This window comes from Streptopelia decaocto, assembly GCF_964273445.1.
Source record: "Streptopelia decaocto genome assembly, chromosome: 2".
Taxonomy (NCBI): Eukaryota; Metazoa; Chordata; class Aves; order Columbiformes; family Columbidae; genus Streptopelia; species Streptopelia decaocto.
Window position 1 is genome coordinate 36,036,033 of NC_138655.1, and position 23,485 is coordinate 36,059,517.

Below are 23,485 nucleotides of genomic sequence, written 5' to 3' on the forward strand. Positions count from 1 at the left end.
AAAAAATGTTAAAAAAAAGCTTTTTCTTCATAAACACAGCACATGCACATTATGTCTTCTTTGGAGTTGGGTCTGCCCCAAACAAAATTATCTTAGATGCCTATCTCTCATAAGATAAATATGTGAATATGTGAATGAGTAGTCACTAACAGCTAGAAAGTCCCTGTAACTCTGAAGACAATATCCATGAAAACAGAAATTTGAGCCCTGACCAAAACAATCCTCACATGTGGAATTAATCCTATTTGTAACCCAAATCAAGACAATCCTAAAAGTATGTCAGAAACAAACACAACCTGCTACAGTCAGTCGAAGCATTAAAAACTGATAGCCACAGGCAGTAACAAAAAAACCTATGCAACCTGTAACTGCTTTGCTTTTTCCTTACCCCACAGAGGCTCGGAAAATTTTCCAGCCTCTTGTATACTCCCAACAGACATATTTCCAAAAAGCATCTGGGATGGAGGGAGCACACTGAGTGCATGTGAACCAAGAAACAGCAGAATCACCAGGGAGAAAAAAAACTTAAAGGACTTATCTCTGTATAACACCTGGAATCAATGGTTGGTATCTGGCAATGGAACTAAAGAGGTACTGGGATACTACTGAACTACTTGAATGAGGAGACAGTGGAACTTTGAAAGGCTGTGGAAAGGGGATGTGGGTATTTTTTTTTGCATCTCTCTCTCCATCTGTACTGTATTTCTTAAAAAACTCTATCTCATCAACAAACCATTACAAAAGTTACTATGAAGATAATGTTAGGAGTACACCTCTTAGCTCTTCCCATAATACTCAAGCTCTCACAGACCTGCTTCACCCGCAGACGAAGTGAAACACTTGCTTTTCAGTTCACTTTCATTCACTAACAGATGGGAGAGGTTGGGCAGATAACACTGCCCCCAGATTTCAGGAGCTGAGAGACCACTACTGACCTCAACATAGAGCAGAGACATCTATAATAGTGACATGAAAGAACAACAGGTTTTCAACAGTCCTGTTATACAGGGTACCAAACAGTCATTCAGTAGGCCAATTGTTCTATCACTCAATAACACATAAATTTAGAATTGTGACGTCATGTTCATATTTTCTGTCCTGAGAAAATCATCATAATGACGATTGCTCGTAATGACTAACGATTTTATTACTGTCTTTTGTTTCTTAATAGTCCTAACTTTTCTCTCAAGAGTTAATTAGCAGCTGTAACTATGTTCTAATAGAACACAACAAGTACTGCTGACCTGCTCACACCCAGCTTCCCTCTTCCCTGTTCAGCACTTCTAAGTACTATAGGTCCCTTGGCTGTCCCGTTTCCTGTACAGAACTGCTTTACTCCACAGTAATTACGCTCTGGCACTCCACTCAAAGTCCAGGAGGAATAAAGCCTGAAAAATCTCAGTCTTACAAACAGCAAAAGGTAAATTTTTGAAATGTATGAAGGGAAGAAAATAAGCGATCCCTTGTAGTTACTGACGCGACTGTGCAACTCAAAATTAATATCTGTGTATATATATATGTATACACCTGTACACACAGTAAATATGTGTGTGTATTTATGTATACATGTGCATGAAAAAAAAGGCTCAGAACTTCCTGTGGTTTTGCATCATGGGCTCTAGGGAGTGAAAAGGAAAGGTGTGGCAGAGTGGTAACTGGAACTTCCTGAAACATTGACTGAACTTCCATATATAATTTTCTGACTTCCTTGAGGAAAAGTGACAAGACAGGCTTTACAGACAGTCATTTTTAAGTGCATCCAAGCACTGCAATTATGTTCAATTTAATTAACATCTTCAGCATGATACTTAGCAGAACTGCGTAAAGGCACACAAAACATTTTCTTTAAAAAATCTGAGGCCACTCTTACTTTCATTCCTATTGCAGTATATAATATGACTTATTACTGTGTAATGATTACATTATTACGAGAAGAGCATGAAAAAATCCCCACTCTGAAATAGCTACGAAAGGACAAATCACAGTCATCAAAATAACAGGAGAAGCAATGATACACCACTTTTCCACACTGGAGATCACGAAACATTGGCTTTTAAACTCAAAAATTATGTTATTTGTATTTTCAAAATGAGTAATTTCTGACATTTGCATTACATATGGGATCTTTCGAAACTGAAAGACCTATCATCCTTCTTCATCTTCATCCCAGCACAGCAAATAGCCTAGCAGTCAACCCACTTAGCTCACAAATGGAAAAGCCAGTTTTAAATCTGTCTCCTGAATTAGGACAAACTGTGATGAGACCCTGGGTCTCCCACATTCAAGTTAAGTGTCCTAATCACTCAAGAGTAGCTCTCCCTAGATCCATAGTTCTTCATTAAGGCCAATTTGGTTTTGGAAAATGTCCAACAAATTAAAATTGTCCTATGCATGAAAATGCCTTACTTGCAAAGTCATCTCCCAACTATTCAGCAGTACCTGAAGAGTTCAATAAAAGCTGTTTTTATACCTCTGCCCTTTGTTTCCATTCCTAGTGAAATTTTAGATGACATGTGGGCCTCCTATTTCTCTCACCTCAAAATAATTAGCATTTCCACATTCAAGAGAAAAGCTACAAACTAAAGTGGGGAAAAAAAAATCAGGGACGCTAGGGGAAAAGAACATAATATAATATTAGCTACACCTAAGTTCTTTGCCTTAATTCTGTCTGAACCCAACACTGATCCTACACTGCACAAAAACAGTTCCCACATGCATCAGTATCTTCAATGGAAAAATTAAAGGCAGGTCCAGAAGGTAATATTTACTTACTCATCTATTTGACAGACACATGTTTCCATCTCTTTCAGTGCAGCTTGTAATTTGAACAGTAATTTTTGATAGACATCTTGTGTTTCTAAATCTTCTTCTTTTAAGAGGTACCTCAGACCATGGCCCTCTTGCTGGCCAAGAGACTGTCCTGAAGGAGCAGCCATAGTAGTAATGGTATGTTGGACATAGATCATGGGATTCAGTTTACCTGGGAATAATCCAAATACATTACATCATTATCTTTTTTTCAACATACATTTTGAAGTTCATAAAATACCCAACAGACAGTGAACTTTTTTCCTGCTTAAAGCTTCATGTAATGATTTAATTTTGTATTTTATTTTGCATATCAAACTCAAGCTATTTAAGGAAAAAGTTACTGTGAAATTATGACTAGTATTTATTATGCTTTAAAACAGAAGGATTTCATAAAGCCTTGTCCTTAATTCTAATATTTGGGACATAAACCTAAACCAGTTACCTTTTAAGACTCTGTATAAGAAGCACTGGAAGTAGTTCTTTCAAGTGCGATGGACTTACCTTGATCAGTGTTCTTATTTTCCTTTTCATGTGAAGAATGTTTTCTGCTGTCTAACTGTACACCAAAGGCACTACCGAGGGAAGTTGAGGTTTTAGGGTAAGACACTTCCATCACATTGATATGGCAATTGGTTGGACAGAAATCACTGCTGTGAAGTGGTGAAATCTTTGACTTAGCTTGTTTGAAGGTAGGCCAAGCTCTGTTTTTTAATACTCTTGAAAACTAGAAGGGGGAAAGAAAACAACATTTTTATTAACAGCTTTTGATGTGTCAGCAGTTGGCTGACAAAACTTGTGTACCTGACTAGAAAACAAAGTATAAAATATTTCAGGCAACCTTGACTTCAGACATCTTGACTTCATATTTCCATCTTTCTCTATAAGGGAAAGAAAAAATAGTTTTCATTTTATATTTCTGAGAGGTTGGGTTTTGAAGTAGATTATATTTATAATTGTAATTAGCCTTGTAACAAGGAAATATAATTTATTTTCATTGCACCATAGTAAAATATTAAGTGTTTTCCTGGGGAGAAAGTCTGGAAATGCTCTATGATCCAGTGCTGTACTACACAACATTTATAAACATCTGCTGACATAGATGTTTTCAAGTTAATGTCTCGCAAAAAAAATCTTAAATTTTTACCTGAGGCTATAATAAAAACAGGATTGGAAGCTATGAATTATGAATTTCATATTCAGGAAGGATTAAGTCCTTCCTAATGGTTTCCTGGGCTGCATTAGCAGAGCTGTTGTCAGCACGTGGAAGGAGGTGACCCTGCCCCTCTACTCAGCACTGATGAGGCCACACCTGGAGTGCTGGGTCCAGTTCTGGGCTCCCCAGAAATAGAGACACATGGGCATACTGGAGAGTCCAGCTAAGGGCCACCAAGATGGTTAAGGGACCAGATGATCTCTCCTGTGAGGAAAGGCTGAGAGAGCTGGGACTGTTCAGGCTGGAAAAGGCTCAGGGGGATCTCATCAATGTATTCAAACACCTGAGGGGAGGGTGCAAAGAGGATGGAGCTGGGTTCTTCTCAGCGGTGCCCAGTGACAGAGCCAGAAGCAATGGGCACAAACTGAAACACAGGAGGTTCCCTCTGAACATCAGGAAACACTTTTTCACTGTGAGGGTGACCAAGCACTGGCACAGGTTTCCCAGAGAGGTTGTTGGATTTCCCTCTTAAGAGATACTCAAGTGCCAACTGACACAGTTCTGGGGCAACCATCTCTAGGTGGCTCTGCTTGAGCAGGGGTTTTGGACAAGACCTTTGGAAGTCCCTCTCAACCTCAACCATTCTGTGATTTGAGTGATTCTGCGAAGCTAATAAATGTTAGAGCATAAAAACTGCAAATACCATATTTTACAGACTTTGCTACTCCACTACCTCTTTTCTCCCCCATATATCAGCTCAGCAATGATGAAAATGTTTTATGGTATAATTCTAATACAGTGCTTAGCCACATCTCCTTCACTATAACATCAGAAATTTTGTGCACATTCTTGAACAGCCTTAGATACATTTGTTTTTTTAAGGTGGGCCGACTGACTGAACTGTACCAAATTTGGACACTTAGAAAATACACCTATTTTAGAATCACAAAAGTCATGAGATCAAGCTTTCCCACCGGAGAAGAGACTTGTCAGTCACAAGTAGGATTTTTGTCAAAATATGTCCTTTCCACTGCATTTTGTTGTTAGGGGAAATTTTTTTTCTGGAAAAGACACAATCAGTTCCAAGTCCCTGGTATTTTAATCACAGTATTTGTCCAGTCGAAATATTGCGCAGACCTAGCGCAGGTATGGAGCATAGCTCACGTGTAAGATTATTTTCAAAGCTAATTTGCAAAGTTCCCTCTCTAATAAATATCAGTACAAATTCAATCAGTCAAGTTTTGCCTAACACTTGAGTTGAACAAAGGTATATCCCTTCTGAGTAACAACATGTTTTTGTGCTAGGATTTACATTTCTGCTTATTTTGGTGCCATATTACTTCAGCCTGATGAACATTTGACTGATTAGTAACTTTTAAATATTTATATCAGAATAAGATCTGGAAGGTTACAAGAAATCCAATTATGGAATTGTTTGAAGGCTGAAGAATGTACAAATAGTTAAGAAGGGCACTAAGGACATTCAGTGATGAAAATGTTCTTGCAAGCAGTACATATTTCACATCTCAATCTCCCACACATCCTGCTCCAGAGAGACCAAATGCCTGGCTACAATTTAATCAGGTCATAAGTCAGGCCTAAAATTCTTTTCATATATGTGTTCAGAAACATCTGGGACTCATGGCACTGGACTCGAGGTCTATTATGAGCAAAATGTTCTGATAATAATAATAGTAGGAACTGCAGAAATCTACAGGGTTTCTATTTATAGAACTCAAACTTTCACAGTGAAACCAGGAACCAAGCTGGGCTCAGGCGCTCTGAAAGTCTCCTGTAACTATGGTTACCCTTACCTTGCCAAGAAAACGACATATCTATTCCTGAAATTCATTGCATTACTAATTGTCATTAAAAGCTGTAACTGTGAAACTACTGATTTTTGAGCAGATGAGCTTGGAAGTGCAGTTTGTATCAGCAAGATCTGCTTCTAGACAGTATAAGCACTATGAAAACTTCCCTGAGGCTGTTTGTTTCATACCCAGTATAATATAATAAAATTTCATATATCATCTTGGCCTCCTGTAAAGAAACTGTACATCATGCTCAAATTTTTTGGCTATGGGAAAGTTAAACCACCTACACATTACTTGAACTCTAAATACACTATTATTAATGTTAAAGCTAATAATTTTTTAAAAATATATTTCGAATTTTAATTAAATAGAAAAAAACAGAGGAGTGTAATTCAGGCAAACAACTGACACATCAGATGTTTGGTACTGCAGTATTAGAATCCTTTTGATGTCTCCTTCTGTTACTCAGCTCCTCAGTTTATTCGATTTCTTGTCAGAGAGCACCCTGGAAAGTCTTTGGAAAACCACTTTTTGGCCTTCATCCTACTGAAGCTACAGATTTTCCTTACAGTTTTCCCTCCTTTTCTTTGAAAAACAAGAAAACATTATCTGTTCTTTTCCATGCAACTTTAAGAACTGTGTGAAGCTCCTACATTGAACCTCTTTTTCCTTTTTGTTTCCTTTCAATTTTTTGCGTATTAACTCTCAGAACAGAGCAGTTTGTAAATGTCCCAACTCAGACCCCAACTGAGATAAGACAGGGCAGAGCCAGTTCTTTGTTACCATTTTGGGCTTACTTCAAACTAGTTCCAACCCCCAAGAACTAGCTTGTATGGGAGAGGAACCAGAAGCCAAGATGAGAATGTAAGTTTGCATTAACAAACTGGCGAATGGTTGATTCATTTATGCCCTGCTTAGCAAAACAACTACAGAGAAATACACTGACTGCAACTAGAGGTCATACTTTATTCATTCGCATCTCATTAATTTAGATGTCAACTGTATGAAAATCAGCACTTTCTCCTTTTTTCTGTGCTACATGTTTTATTAACCCAAGTTAATCTAACAATTTACAGAGCTATTACTATTAAGAGTCTTGCTAGAAAAAGTCATACCAATTTGAAGGACATAGAAGATGAATAAAAGGGTAACAATTTGGTATTTAAAATTAAGATGGAAGATTAGAAGGAAAAAAGCCAATTCAGCTGTTATTGCCTCATTTTGGTTAACATCTGCAAATTCACTAGAGTACTGGTTTAAGGCATTTAGAAGAATGCTGGGCCTTCTGTGGAAAATATGCAGTTGATTGTATCTGCAACTGAAGACAGCAAACAAGTAAGGATATAATCCACACAGTGTCTAAATAAGGGGTAATAAAGAGCACAGTTTGAAAAGAATTTTTGCAGTTACTCAGTTTAGGTATTCACACCTCAAAATAGCTAAACTTTCAGCCATATTTTTGTCATTGCAATAGACATTTTTGAAGAGTTATTCAAACTGTACTACATTCCCTTGTTTTTCCCTTAAAAGAGAAATATCGCCAAGCTTAGGACATGCAGGTTGTACCTTTTTATAACTAGAGATTCTTCGATAGATATGCTCAATTTTCTCGCTGCAGATGACACTGAATTTACTTTGAAGCTCGGTGGGGATCACTTCATTTAAGGAATTGAGGCTGTTGCAATTCTGCACAAAATGTTCATCGCTTTTTGCCAGTGCTTCAAGAATCTAAGATAATAAAAACAAAAGCAGTATGTTATGAAATAAGATGGCTAAGATATCCCCTTACTTAATATCCCTTAGAATTAAAGCTGAAAAGCCTGATAATCAGTTGCCTTTTAACATTACAGGCAATGCTGCAGAACAACAATTAATGAAACTGGGGAAGCGGTTTCTTTAAATCTATCCCCTGCATAAATTATACCTATAATAAGCACTTTTATTTAACTTCTCGTGACATTGTCTGATAATGGATTTACTACTAATTTCCTACTAATGTAACCACTATGGCTCCTCTGAAATACATTATCTGCTGTATTTACTTGAACAGCACATACTATGCAAAGCTGATGAATGAATTCATTACTTGTAGCAAAACTTTGGTTTTGCAGTAAAAGTGACACTAACACATTGAAAAAGCATAGAACAAAACTGAGTACGATCCTCTTATATATCCTGCATATATAAATGGGAGATGGGGAACAGAAGAAGCTATATTGCCCAGCAAAGGCTCAAGTTTTCCTAGGACAGGAGTACCACCAGCAAATGATGGTGATAGAGAACTGAAAGAAAACGCACGTTGAAGAGGTGAGGGTAGGATACAGCCCTGGTTTTGGAGTCAGGGTTACATTTCAGGCATTGAAATTCCCTGTGTTACAGAACTTGGAAGATGTCTCCTGCTAGTTAGGTCCAACTCTGAAGACATGTTTGAAAAACACACCCAAAATAACTTTCTAAGAGAGGCACCCAAAATCCAGATTAAGGCCTCTAAAGAAGAAAAGAGCTACTCAAAGCAGTCTGGACAAACACCACATACAGTACGACTCCAGCATGGGACTTAGGTCTGTAATTCACTTCTGCTATAATTCATTATTATACTATCCACCATCACAGACGTAATATACGATTTATAAACTCCACCAAGGAGTTCAGAAAAACATGATAACATACAGAAATTTTGAAGTGCAAAACTGAAGTTTTTAAGAAGTCACAGATTAAAAAGTAGTAGATCCTGAGAGATTTTTTTCCTCAGGTCCCCAGCAGGATGAATTAAGCAAAGTCTTTAACTCTTCTGCTACAGTGTTTAATTACTGTATTAAAACATCCCAGTCTCTTTGGTCGTACGTCTAAGCTTCCTTTATGTCAGGTTTAATTAATAATAGAAATGAAAATAATTCAGGTGAGGTTTTTTGCAGCTGTATATTAAAATAAGTACATTCAAAACCAGTAACTTTTGCAGCACAACTTTGGATGCCTTCTCATCATAACAACTAGCACAAAGATTTGCACAATACAGGAAAGCAGTCTGGGATTACTTCACTCCCCTCCTACATATGATGCAAACTACAGATGTTTAAAAATGCAAAGTAACAATAAATACACAACAAAGAAAGAAGCGTATGGAGAGAAGGATAAGACCCCACTGAATGCACAGAGAAGTTTATGTTTAGAGTATTTAAAACCATTTGTAGACAGTTATATTTGATGAAACACCACTACAATTTGTACTATCACCTTTGAGCTAAGGGACCTTCTTTTTCTACCAGTGGACCTTTTGTAGCCATTTAGACCACTATCACTTGATATAAACTTTATATTATTCTAACATAGTCACATTACATTCCCTTCTTGTTTTTTAATAATTTCTAAGTATTTATTTAACCAGCCTAAACACTAAGAGTGATGACACTGCATTATTTAAGGCCAGAATCAGTGTGCTGAAAGTACTTCTTTACTTAACTACTCCATACAGAGCAATGGAAAAATGTTTCATAAGCCATTAGAAAACAATACATTAAACGTTTTACATGAAATTGTGATTACAACAGGAATTAATATCTTTCAGGCCTATGACCTGAAGCACTGACTAGAACAGATCTAGCAAATCTCATCATGTTGGTGCATGAAGTTACTCCCATGTCTGTCAACCTGACCTGCTCCAAAGTGAAGTCAGGGAAAAGAAACAGGTGCCCATGCCTAATTAATTTCAGTAAGTGATCAGTACTTTAGTTTATACTTCTGATGGAAGATCAGCAGAAAAAGAAATGTGCAGATACCAAGGCACTCCCCAAAATGTAGGCTTTCATACTTTTATTAAGTGTACTTTGTTAGCATGCATATGTGTGTGAAAAGATAAAAACAAACTTAGTAAAAGCTATATGACTACATTATTTGTCAGTTTGGCTCAAACAATGACCCAATATAGATATAAAAAAAAATCACATCCCCTTTAGAGCAATCACAGATTTTGCCATTTAGAAATATTCACAAAATAAAAATTCCAAAGTAAATTCTGAAGTTGCACTTGTATTTTTTTCTTCCTCTGTGATATCACCAATATATGCACAGGTTTATTTAACTTTCAGACATACAAAAGCCCAATGTTGCACTACTCCTTTCACATTTTGAAAGTTGTACACGCAGTTATGCTGAGATTAAGTAACTTTTGGAAACTACAGCCTACCTTCACCAAGTTATGACACTTCAGTGAGTCTTTGACTTTCTTTCCAGTTTTATTCAATAATTAAGAAAAAGGAGAGAGGGGCAGGAGGAATGGAAGACTTTCACATTCTTTAACATCTTTTCAGTTCAGAGGCTCAATTTATAACCTCACCATAACTTTGTTTGCCTCCTGAGTACACAATCATCCTTCAAAATGCCACAGGGATAAAGGTGACCCAATATAAGGTATTAAATACATATAATCCTAAGAATAAGCAAAAGACAGAAGTTGCTCCACAGGTATTAAGCATAGTAAGAATTAGTACATACAAAAACTGCTTCATACCTTTGCAGTCAAGCTGAAAAATCCCTTTGGTTCAATCATCTTCTCTAACACGTGGCACTTTATTCCAGCTGTGCTGTCATACTCATAAACTACTCCATACTCCAGATGAACATTGTCAACAGTCAAACTCACATGATCTTTCTTCCCATCAATTATTGCCATAGTGTTAAATTTGTCAATTACCTCTAGAATAAGGAAAAGAACACAAATCAGCTGAGGAGGGCTGGCCATTGAACTGAAAAGGACAAAGGCATACGTTCTAGAAACAGGTATTTCAAATCATTCTATTTAAAAAACACTCATCAAAAGCCGCAGCTACCAGCCAAATGACTTAATAATCAGAACACCAGTAGGTTTATGGATGCTAAAATACTAGATTGCTGAAGAGGCATGAGCAGACAAGTCACTGTAGTCTCTCTTTACAAATAGTTATTGAAGGGGACAAATTCAATTTCGTTTATAATCAAGAGAAATAAAAATCAACAAAAAAAAAAAGGAAAACTGAGAACTTCTAAATAAACTAGAATAAAATGACCATGAAAAGTGTCAACATTCAGAAATGAAAGCACAATATCAGCATTTACCCAGAGAACATAAATACGTTAAGTGTCTCTTTAATCACCATGATGCATATGAATGCAACTTTATCTAAATGTTAATTGTCTGAAAATAATCTGAAGGATAGCTGATTTCTCATGCAGTAGTGACTAACACATCTAATTTAGCCTTAAATTATTACTAGTGGTGAAAATAAATCAGGTAATTCCTAGTATTATCTATTCTATGAATGAAAATTGAACAGATTTTCCCTTAAGTGTACACAGCAGCTTTTTCTGAAAATGGGAAGTAAAATAATTTTCAGACAACAGCATGTTAAATTTATATCTTTAGAATACATAAAAAAACAACTCCTTATGTAAATCACATCTTACAGTCTGCTTGCAATTTCCTTGCTGAAAACAAAACCACTGCCTATATTTTCCTAGCTACTACACCAACGTTCTGAGCAACAACAAAATCAAAACAAGCATCATATACCTTCCACTTTGCAGTCAAAGGCATCTCCTCCATCATCTCCAGAGGGCTTGGTGGTTGTTTTCTGAAGATCTTCCTGTGCACTTTCAATGCTGTTGTAAACCCACTGTATAGAATCTTGCTAAATAACAACAGAAAAAAGGCAGCTAGGAAAAGCTTTGCAAGGGCAATAGATAACAACTTATTTCACTGCTATGAAACATGAAACAGATGTTTGAATTCCCTGATTATTATCAGCATTATTGCCTTCTGAACTCCAAGTTGAAAATAATATTTTGAAAACTACGGAGAATTTTGGCTGTGTCTAAAACCATCTGAAGCATTTTGTTAACTAATTTTTTTTTATTTCAGAGTATACTGTCACGAGACAGTATGAAATCTGTGACAGCATGACATCTCTCAGTTGCATGTCTCTGCCAAAAAAAATTTAAGACATTTCAAATCAACCTGTACCTTGAAAAATATCTGGGAGAAGAAAGAGTGAAAAAACAAAGACAACCAATTTTTGCATTGCTCCATCTGCTGTGCATCCACAAATTTACTGGCAAATACGGAATACCAACCAAAGACACAGTATCTCCAGTTAATCTGTCACCTACACATCACTGGCAAGAAGAAGATACACTGCAGCCTTCATTACCTATATCTGCCTTGACTACAGTTATTTTACAAGAAGTTTTTCCATCTATCAAACTGATTTTCAAAACCCTCAAAAAAGAAAGAATCACAGGTCCCAAAAGTCCAGCATCTTATGTGACTGACATGTGAGGACAGGAATCGTGGCTTTGCCATACAGCCTATGAAGAAGCCACGTGTACACCTTACATCTTGTTCTCCCCCCTCACTTACTCAGCCACATGCCCATCACATCCTTGTGGAAGGGTCTGTCAAGTATGGCATCTCCAGACTTCACCTTACACTTCAAAAGAAGCTTGACAGTCATTTAATCACTGTCTCTCTAACAGCTACAGTAGAATAAATGACACAATTATGACCAATCTGAATTCACAGATGTCCTGGTTTTGTTAAAAACAAGTTTCTCTTTTAGTGAATTTGCCTGTCAGCTAAAGCCTTCATATTAACTGCATTTTCCTGGAGAACCAGACACATGTTTTGGTAAACCTAGCAATGGAATGCGAACTTATTGATAAGCATGGATGGACATCTCGCGAGAGGGGCAACGAGAAACTGGTGACCAAGAAACTGACCAACTGTGTATAACATTCCATTCACGTGAATACTTCATATAAAAGTGGGAGATCACGAGGATCTCGTTGCTTCTGCTTATGGCCGACATTAGGAGAGGACCTTGCTAGTCGTCCCTGCGAACTGAGGTCTAGTGAGAGACTGAATCCAGCTCCGGTTGGCTGCAGAGTCTAATCCAGGACTTTGTGTGCCAGCTCTGCAGTTGCTGAGACTTTCAAGATTGGTTTTGTATATTTTGTATTATTTTCTCTATTCTTATGAGTAGCATTAGTAAAACATCTTTAATTTTTTCCAACTCTCTTCTCTCTGTCCTTCTTTCCCTCCCGATCGCCTGCCCTGAGTGGAAAGGGGGGAGAGGGAGGGGCAAAGGGGGAAGTGGGGGAGGGGAGAGGGGGTTAACAATATATCTGCCAGGGTTTTATTGTCACCCCGCAATCTTAACCCTCGACAACAGACTTTAAAAGTAAGTTTGTGGAACAATTCAAAGTTAAGGAAGGATACCAGCATTTAAGCTAAATATTACAATTTTCACACAAAATGCCAAGTACCTCTGATTATGCTTTGTTAATATACAACATCCAGCTGCTATCTTCAACCCATTAATCATAGATGACAGAATGTTTGAAAGATTAAGCTACTCCTTCTCTCTAGTTTTTCTAGATTTGTCTATGCCTTACTTTTCCCCAAAAGGCACTGAAATATTTTAATAAGGAAGCTTGACTTTCAGAGCTCTCTGTCAATTGTTGGAGGACACCTGTGCACAAGCTGATAGTCAGAAATGCTTCTGAAACCCACACCTCTTCACAGGTACACCTAAAATCCTGCTGCTTGTTGATGGAGTCCCACAGGTCTGCATGCCAGTATTAAGACTGACATGCCAATCTCTAATAGGAGATTTACATTATGTCAAAGGGTTCCTCCATTATGTAAATGTAACATGGCCTCATGGAAGGACTAACTACTTAAACTGGAAGCCCCTCTTTCAAAGTTAACACAAGATGTAACACAATATGATTTAGAGCGATGTTCTCCACAAGCACTGCAGAGGCACAAACTAAGCATAAATCTGTCACATCATGGTTAGCATCACTGCAAAGAAATTTTAATTCCAAGAAGTCAAATCTGCTTTCAATTTTCTTTATCCAGACAGGACAGAAAGAATAGAAACATTGTCCAACAGAAGTTACACAGTTATTCACAGTGCAAGAAGCTGAAATGAAACTTCACTCTCCAGACAAGCAGGAAGATTCCTCACCCTGAGAAGTGGAACATGCAGGAAATATAAAAAGACCCCTTTCAATTATGCAATTGTCAACCACAGGGGAGCCTGTAGTATTCATGTTAATTAAATGATAGGCTAATGCACTGTAGTTACAAAATAGGAGAAATCCATAGTCATCTTCCAAATAATTAAAAACTGAAATTTCTGAATAGGAAATGAAATTTTAGCTGCCTTGACACCAGTGGGAATACTGCCACTTATTTCAGTCTAGACAGGTCTCCCATAGTATTTGATAGCACTATATACTAAATGAAGTTTTACTTGTCTGTCTGAGGGATTTTAGTTATGATTTGCTGAATTATGATCAGCTACTTTTTAAGATTGAAATAAAAAACAGTTATGGACTCCAACATATTACACAAGTGGATTAAAAAAACAAACAAACACACAGTAATTTTGCACAGCAAGGCATTCATGCCAGACAACATTAATCAATCCTCTTTGGATGTCATTAATCTCTATAGGAACTCCATAGTTACACACAGAGAACACATCTGCTGTAAATAAATTAATTTATCTTTTATTCTAGGCAGTTTTGCTACTAGTGAACACAGCACCTTCTCTTTATTAGAGCTCATCTTCCTTTAAAGAATAGGCGAGCTTGATCTTGATGTGCTATGTAACAACTTCAATTCTGTATCAGAGTTTAAACACAAACATCCGGACAAACATTTTCATAAAGACTGTACTTGCATGACACAGTTCCAACTACCGTTTACTTGTAATTCTTATCTCATATCTATGCAGTAGGTGTGGGAGAAGGATTTCACTCTTGATTTTAATTGGATTTTTCTTCTCAATTAACATGCACTGGAAGTGTTTGTGAAGTTAATTAATTATACTGGTTCACAGTTTATGAAAAATTTGCAGGGACTTGGAAAAATTACATTATAGAATCCAGCTGGTTTTGGTTTTCTTCCTTAAATTTGTGTCTTGGAAACTTAAGATTTTCTCCTAAACTAATGTGAAAAAGGTAATAACAACTGCATGCTTACACTAAAAAAAGGGAAATTCTGAGTCCCTCAATGTATGTTTATTCCCAAGATTGGAATGCAATGGGAACACAGAGACTTTTATGGATGGAGTATGTGCATTGTGCTCTCTATGTGCTGAAGTGTTACAAAATTGTGGAAGAAGTTGAGCTTTTTGCATTGCACTTTCCTGTTGCTGAGCAGGCAGTGAGCTCTGTAAATCACTCTCCATCATGATGGGAATACACCTCAGAATGCCTTCTGCACAGAACTGCAGAAGCATTCAAAATAATCTTTCCAATGTTGCATATGCAAAAAAAATTGCTGCAAGCCTAGATGTACTTCAGTGCAGAAATTAAACAGACCTTGATCATGAGCAAAATATTGAGCAATCTTCAGCTTTTCTAATTCAACTGGTTTCCCTGCTCTTTTATTCACCACTCATTTCCCCTCATCCCACTCAAACACAACAGATATGTGGACAGAGATACACAACACAGTGTTTGCTCTGACCAAAAAAAAATTTTAAATAAAATCTGTAAGGGTACAAGGTTGAGACGCACCTGCATTGGCCGCCTGTACTTCCTGCATGCCGTGACATGCGCAATAACACTTGCATGAGTCTCTTTGCTGACATTAATACCATTCACTTTGATTATGCACTGGCCAGGGTGGAGACCTGCTGCAGCTGCTACTGTTCCTATTAAAAAACAAAACAAAACAAACTTAGTTAACCGACTTCATTTCCTGAACATCTCCTTTAAAACTTACAGTCCAAAGGCCTCATTTTTTAAATCAGAATCTGCTCCCACTGATTCCTGCATACTTCCCCAGATCACAGGGTGCTTCTGCACTCAGGTGGACTCCATAAAAAATAGTCTTCCCCAGCAGACAATTTCATGAAAAGGGACCAGACTACTTTCAAAAGGCTGTTTCATAAGACCAACATTGATTATTGATATGAAAATGTGGAAAATATGTCCTAAAGGATTTTAAAAGGATAAAAAAAGCCCTAGCTTGAAACTCACTAATTGTAACTTAGACCACTTCTACTTCAAATTCTTTTATATGCTCCAAGATTATGAGTTTCTTTACTACTTCAGGTGTCTCTGTCTTACATACAAAGCAGAACATACTAGAATTTCTTGTTAAACATTAAGTGAAATATCCAAACGCAAAGACATTTCCAAGGATCTTGTTTCTTATTTTAATATTTTTTACCAACTCAATTACAGCGGAGTGCCTTACAGCTTTAATCAGAGGATAATGAAGTAGGATATCTCAAATTTAATTATTTTTTTTGGGAAAAACAAAACATTCCCTTTGAGCAACGTAAAATATATGGTTCGGTGAATTTATCTTCACAATGAAATAACCACCTTGGGAAAATCTTCCGTCCACTGAATAGGTACTGCAAAAATAGCAGCTGTCTTCAAGTCTTTTCAATGTGACTCAAGCCTACTGCTGAAAGACAGCCTGCTGGAGTATGACCTTAGTTCCAGCTACCTGAACATTCACCTCCTTCATGTCTCTCTTGATACTGCCACAAAGGTGCCAGGGAAGTCAAAATGTATTGCCTGGAGACTGCAAGGCTGAGGTTCAGACGCCAGCCGCTATGCAAGAAAGGCCACACTGAATTTGCAGGGCTGACAAAGAGAAAAACTACATCATGACTTGTCAGCTGAGCATATCTGACAAGGAAATAACTTAAAAGAATAGACATGGATTTCCTCATTTTTGGTACTATCAGCTTAGATGATAGCTGCATTTTAAATCTAATATCAAAAAAATCTTTGGAAATGACACCAGTACAGCTATTTCAATCCTCCCCCCGCAAAATATTTTTAAAATCCATTTAAATAGGCCTCATTAAATTTCTCTCAACCAAAAAAAAAACAACCCTCTCTCCAAAAAATCCAAGGTCAATTTAGCAAAGTATTTAAGCATATGCTTAATATCTCTCAGGTTTAGTAAACCACACATGCAAGCACTTACACACTGTTGAGGCTAATTGGAATAAAGTATGTGCTTAATGAATAAGGATAGGCAGTTGAATTGAGATCCAGGTGCAGAAATAATTATCATATCAGCTCAACAGTCTGTAGTTTATTAGACTTTCTCTTGAAAATCTAATTTCTGGCACCACAGGCTAGAAAAAGAAGTAATCGAGCTCTGTCCCAATATGGCTGCTTTGCAGTTCTGTTCTCTCTAAATTCCTCAGCAACAAAGGGAAGAGGGGGTAAAAAGGACACAACTGCCACACAATAGCTGAAAATACAGTGTCAGTTTGCTCTACCATGAACAACATGCAACAGCAACAAAGAATGCTTCAACTTCTTTTATCGCTGGTGCACCAGTCAAGAACATAGTGAGTTATGGATGGCACGCATTTGACAATCACATCACGAAACAGACAAAAGAGTATTTAGAGGGAACATCTGCAATTACTAAGACAGACTGGGTCACTAGCACCGTTGAGAAGATTTGTGAAAAGTACATTCTCTGTAAAACGTTTTCAGAACATTGCAGAACCATATGGCCACCTAACAAATTAACGCTCAGGGAGAAGGTGATTTTGCATCCATCAGCTATTCCTCAGTCTGTGAAGAATGCATGGCCTTAACCTTATTTCATTTTATTTCATTGCTTGTTATTGGAGGGGGGGGGATCTGAGCTGAATCACTGGACCTAATTTTGATTTATCCCAGCCATGCCTTTTTGGTATTAAGTGTATATTTACCACTACAGCTCTTACGGCTTACCTCTCCCAACAGCATGGACGACTGATGGCCCAAAACCCCGAATCTGGAATCCAAGTCCATCTGCAGAGTCAGGAATCTTCACTGTCCTGATACAAGCAAAGATTCAATATGAATGGAGCAAAAGGTAGCATTTTGTTATTCAAGGTAAAAGTGGACAGCAATAATAGCTCACAAAGGTGTTAAAGAGTCCACACTTTGATCCAGTTCGCAGTTTCAGATACAGCACCATTCATATTCCAGATATTCTACACCACTGACATCAAGAAGAGCAGCAAGCTGAGGTACCAAAACCAATCAGAGGAAGTCAATACTTATTTGCAGGGAGATTCAATATGCCATTTATGACCAAAGCATCACCATAGCTTTAAAATTCCTCCCAAAGGGACTGTGATTTGGGTAAGTTGCCACAGCACAGCATCACTGAAAGCCCTGGGAAGGCAGCTGGTGTCTCAGCCAAGAGGACAGAGGCTGGGGACCACAGAGCACAGCAGGCCTGGTCAGATGAGCTGCTGAAGACTGCAGAGACTAGATCCGTATTACAATTTGTTAACATCTAAGTCAGGGTATCAAACTCATTTTCACTGGAGGCCACATCAGCCTCACAGTTGCCTTCAAAGGCAAGTAGGTAACTATTCCTACATTTACACAGTCCTAAAATTACATTTGACCCTTTGAAGGCAACCGCAAGGCTGATGTGGCCCCCGGTGAAAATTATTTTAACACCCCTGATTTAAGTGCCTGCTTGGTGAGTGTTATTGAAAAAATATTTTGTTGCATAGCTGCTCAGAAATACTGCAAAGTATTGAGGTTTGTAAAGCAAGAATCACCTACTACTGTTCATTAACTTGTGAGCACATTGTGCTATGCTCTCATTTGGTCTAAGTGCGACAGTAATAAACCAACTGACAAACATGACCAACAAAAACACAGTTCTGAGAATCAAAATTCACATCTGTTCCTAAAAATGAAGCCCTGAGCTCACCCAAAGTAAGCAAGCATGCCCACATGATATCAGCTCGGATTCCAGATAAAGCATAGCTCTTATCAGAGCTAGTCAGGTCGTGCATAACAGTGCGCTGATTTAACTTTGTAGCCTTTACTTCCAGAGACAGCTCCGTTATTAGTTGAGGGATCTTTGCCCTGAACTCCATTTGCCAGTGCAAAAGCAGAAAAAAACCCCAAATCGATGCTGAAAACCGATTTTTAAATACATTTGGACTGTAATAAACTTGATTCACAGCTAGTTTTGAATAACATCATTGCATCATTTCTTGTACTGTCATTTTTTTCTGGTATACATAATGTTCAGCATTTGATGACTACTATCAGTGAGGGGAGATCCAAAACCCATTGAAGCATATAATTTTTTTTAAATATTAGAACATTATTGAGATAAATAAATTTTCATGTGAAATATTTCATAATTATAGCATTATATACTACACTTACATATAAACTAAGGTTGATACTATCCACATGGTTTCATTCTGAAAATCCTTTGTGAACATGCTAATGAGCTATGGAAGACCATCACTGGCCGTTTAGGCTAAGAATTAGGCTAAGACCTGTCTCTTCTGCCAACACAGCTGTGCTAGCAGCAGCTCCTGACAAAAAGCAGGCAGCACTGAGAAAAGAACTCTTCAGCTCCTCGGAACTCCTCATTCACGAGATCATCTCCATCAACCTTGAAATTCACCCACATTTTCACTGGCAAGTTCTATCAGAAATTAAACCAAGATCTATACTAAAGAAAGGCCAAGATATGGTTTTTATGTTTGCTACAACATTAATATCTACTGGTGTGGGGGTTTGTTGTTGTTGTTTTTGCTTGTTTGGGGGGGTTTTTTGGAGTATCAGTCCAGATGATGAACTTTATGCCATTTTTCTTTCTTTACTCTTCTCCCATTTCCGGGTGCCATTGTATTTCTCAACACACCTTTGCTTATTAAGAGGAAAAATAGGTTGTCATTCTAGCGTTGAACCAGAGCCATTCCCAAGGCACCCCATGTGTCCTTGCTGGTAACACAGGGTGGCTCCTCCTTACCCTACAAAATTTTGTTAGAATTACTCCTGACCACTGTTTCTCACTCCCTTCTTTCTTCAGTATGTACAAACTAGTAACAACTGCACTACCTTTATTAATAGACCTATGCCCATTTACATACTTACTGAACCCAGCCAGTAGGCCTCACTTTTTATTTATTTCACCTAACAAAAAATGCATTCAGGTAGGAAAGGTCAAACCTGTGTACAGAAATGCATCTGTTAGATAAAGATGGGGAGCTCTTTACTTGCTCCTGCTGTTTACACAACCAGCACACAGGCTGAAGTGGCCCATTAGATCACAGAGTCTGACTTCTGCCAGACCAGCAACTAAGTCCCAGGCAGAGCAACTTGTTTAGTAAACACTGTGAGAGATAAGTGGTCAAAACTATTCACATAGTCAAGGAAATTTCATTTACACTTGCAGTTCCTGCATGTAGTTAGAGTGGCAGAGCTGATGGTCTAAAGCGCTTTTACTGACTTGACAAATGTAATAAAACAAATTCAAAGCAGACCAAATGGCTTGAATTTACAAAGTCAGATTAGATACAGCATTTAAAGTAACTTTAAAGCAGTGCTGTCTGAAGTTCCACTGGTCTTTTAAAATTCACTTCAACTGTAGTTTGTAAGAATTCCCCCAAAGGCACAACAACTTACTCCCGTGGCTTAGTGCTCACAAGAACCCGCAGGGGCTTTCTGCTGTTCAAACACGCTTTCAGGAAACAATCCACTTCACTGAAGGGGCGCAGAAAAACCAGGTCACCGTTAATGGCAAAGATTTTTTTCCCAACTTCCAAGCCTGCCATCTAGAAAACAGTAACAGTTGTGTGTATGTTTGCCTTTTAGAATCACTAACGTTATATTTTCTTCTGCTAGCACGCAGTAGGAATAATGACACCTCAGTAGGAATAATGACACGCACGCTTCCTTTACATTCTTCACGTCTCCTTCACAGATCACGCATGAAAGACTTACACCACAAAATGTTTCTAGAACTGGTTAAATTGACGTGAAGGTACAATAAACACTCATTCTGATGAGACATAAATATAAGACTTAGTCTTAATCAAGATTTTATGACAGTGCTACAATATCAGTTAATATTTGGAATATTTAACACAGTTTTCACTGGGCCCATTTATTTTTTTATGACGTTACCTAGTTTGTCCATCCATCAATCTTCAAAAAAAGTAAAGCCTTTTTTCGTAAGGATCAATGATTGATATTTTAGTAAGTGAGCATTTATTAAGTGCCAGAACAAATCAATATCCTTAAATGTTTCATGGCCTTTGAGCCAAAGGTATGGCAAGCCAAACTGGAAACAGTTTTTAAACTCTGGTCTAACATGAAAGGAACTGTAAGCAGTTGGATGGCAGGAGTACACAGAGTGGCTCAGGGCACAGGGTAAGCCTTAGCACCATCTGAGGTGATGGTAGAACCTGACTGCCAGAAATCACCCTTGACACAGCTCTGTGGCTGTATTATATTATTGATTCGCTGTATTTATTTTTATCTTAAATTTCTATTCCACCATGAGATTTACAAAGGCTTGAAATCTAGGTCTAAATTACTTCTCTTGTGGAACAGACTCATACTTTATGTTCACACGTATAGAGACTCCCATGCAGTTCAGCAGAACATGAATTTACCCAAAGAGTATCTAGAGCAATACTAACAAATGGAAAGGCTGTAATTTATTCATTCAGATTCCTAAATTCTAGAGTTCACCCAAAGCTTGATACATCCTTTATTATGAAATATATCAAGTGCAACTCATAGACTAGATTTATTGATTTCATGTTCTACCAAAAATGTTTATTCCACTGGAATAATATAAACTGTATAAAAATAAAATGATAAATTTTGTATCACCACTCAGTATAACAATTTACCTGAGCAGAAATTTATAATGGTGAGAGCAACATTGGAAAAAAAAAAAAAAAAAAAAAAAAAAAAAAAAGAAAAATATTCATAATCACAGCTTTCTTGGAAAGTTGTCATTGTTACCTTCTACTACTATAGATTTTCCTAGCTGATGTACAACACATAGACTTGTGATCAAGTGAATAAAACAGGGAAGATAATTTATTATACTTGATACCTCAGCATTTGATCCTTTTTCCACCACTTTAATAATTGGCACCTTATTTTTATCTTCTAAACCAAAACCATAGGTGCCCTCATTAGATTTAATCTGAAAAATAAAATTGTTAAAAATATTGTTCAGAAAGGCATTAGGACGAGCTAAAGTAAATCCCCATTATTAAATAACAATACGTAGTGCTAATTTATTGTCACTACAACCAATTTTTTTACTCAAAGCAGACAATCATTGAGTTTCACTCACCAGTAATGATTTGGCTATGACATTTTCCACAACTTTCAGATCATGTTTCATGAGTCTGTGCTTCATATTTGACCCTTCCATTTCTTCATCCGCATAGAAACGGAACAGCAGTGGTTCATCCTTAAATTCACTTTTCTCTAACACTATATGATACAAAACCACACATATTAATCCTTTTTCTTTTCTTTTAAACTTCTGAATATCTTTCATGAAACATAAAACACTGAACGTGCGTACACATATTGAATGCTAGCAAACTGTCTTTGTGTGTGAACCTACGTAAATCTTAATTTTTAACATAAACAAGGATTTTTATTTGGATCTATTACAAACAGGTATCACTGAGCTCATCTTCAACTACAACATCTGGATTCCACCAAGCTGAGGAAGACACATTAGCCTGAAACGGTTCTAGTAAAAATTCCAAACACAGGGATTTTTCCTAAAAATATTTTTAAAGATTATTTTGAAAAGTTCTGTTGGACAGCTGCTGGAGATGCTCACCACCAAGTTCTGGCACCCCCCAGCTGGTGAAGCATGCCAAGTTCAGTATTAGAAATTGGTTTGGTGGGATGTGGACGAAACTGGCAGACGGATGAAGTTTGCATGTTCAAAAGTCAAAAGAAAAAGAACAAAGAGTGCCGGAGAGGAAGTTAATTCTCCTTCTTTCTCTATACAAGTTGGTGAGAAAACCATTTCTTCCTCTTTTCATTTCAGCAAATGACCTACTGCTTCAACGCTTTCACTGAAATCTTCCCTCTGATGGTATTAAGAGTGACCTTGTTCACCCCATTTTTGGTACTGCACATATCTCTCCTTTCTTCTTTGTTTGCCACTGTCCTTATGATTTTCTCATTTTTCTACAATCCATTTTCTCCTATTGTCATCACATCACTTTTCTAAAGTTGTGCTCCATACTTTATTCACTTCCTCCAAAATGTCTCACTTCTTTTCTACATATTTCCTAATTTTTTAAAGTCTCATCTGTGCAAACATGTATTACCTACTTAAGAAATCTCTTTCAAAGTGTCTAATAAAACTGCCTCCCCTAAATCTTTTAGAAACTGAATTCTTCCGTACCTGCTATAAAATCAACTGAAAACGCATTCAGAGCATACAAGAGCTATTTTTTCTTGAAGACTGTAGCGCAGGTCTCTTCAGCAATACAGTGAAATGACTTCCTATCCCTTCTGTAGTATCTTTACCAGCCCGTGCATTTCCTTCCAAGTATGTAGACAGCATTAAATAAAAGGTAAGCATAGTTTGTACAGAATGTATTTACTTACCATGGTGCATAAACCCATTATCACAAAGAGCTACACCAAATATCATCGCTTCCTCCCTCGTCCGGCAATCCCCCTGTTAAAACATACCATATTTTTTAAAAATATTTTTCAATATAGCAGCAAAATGGATTCTGTGCATAATGGCATAACCTCACAGGTGCAGCAATGATTGTATATTTACCACCGCCATCTTTATATATGCACTTATAGCATACACATAAAACAGTATATACATGTTTATCATAGAACCATAGAACAGTCTGGGTTG

At 37.4% G+C, this 23,485-nt stretch overlaps 1 protein-coding gene across 3 annotated transcripts in view; it reads right to left on the reverse strand.

Annotated features, from left to right (window-relative positions):
- PREX2 (phosphatidylinositol-3,4,5-trisphosphate dependent Rac exchange factor 2) overlaps positions 1 to 23,485 on the reverse strand; it is a 181,305-nt gene that overhangs the window by 73,279 nt on the left and 84,541 nt on the right. For all 3 annotated transcript variants that reach the window (XM_082046899.1, XM_082046898.1, XM_082046900.1), the window contains exons 16-26: positions 23,218 to 23,290; positions 21,932 to 22,074; positions 21,686 to 21,778; positions 20,242 to 20,390; positions 17,542 to 17,627; positions 15,343 to 15,479; positions 11,324 to 11,441; positions 10,286 to 10,470; positions 7,345 to 7,506; positions 3,313 to 3,535; positions 2,773 to 2,980 (exon numbers count right to left, since the gene is read on the reverse strand). In XM_082046899.1, the coding sequence (XP_081903025.1) occupies positions 2,773 to 2,980; positions 3,313 to 3,535; positions 7,345 to 7,506; positions 10,286 to 10,470; positions 11,324 to 11,441; positions 15,343 to 15,479; positions 17,542 to 17,627; positions 20,242 to 20,390; positions 21,686 to 21,778; positions 21,932 to 22,074; positions 23,218 to 23,290 (1,577 nt within the window). The remainder of the gene's footprint in view (positions 1 to 2,772; positions 2,981 to 3,312; positions 3,536 to 7,344; positions 7,507 to 10,285; positions 10,471 to 11,323; positions 11,442 to 15,342; positions 15,480 to 17,541; positions 17,628 to 20,241; positions 20,391 to 21,685; positions 21,779 to 21,931; positions 22,075 to 23,217; positions 23,291 to 23,485) is intronic.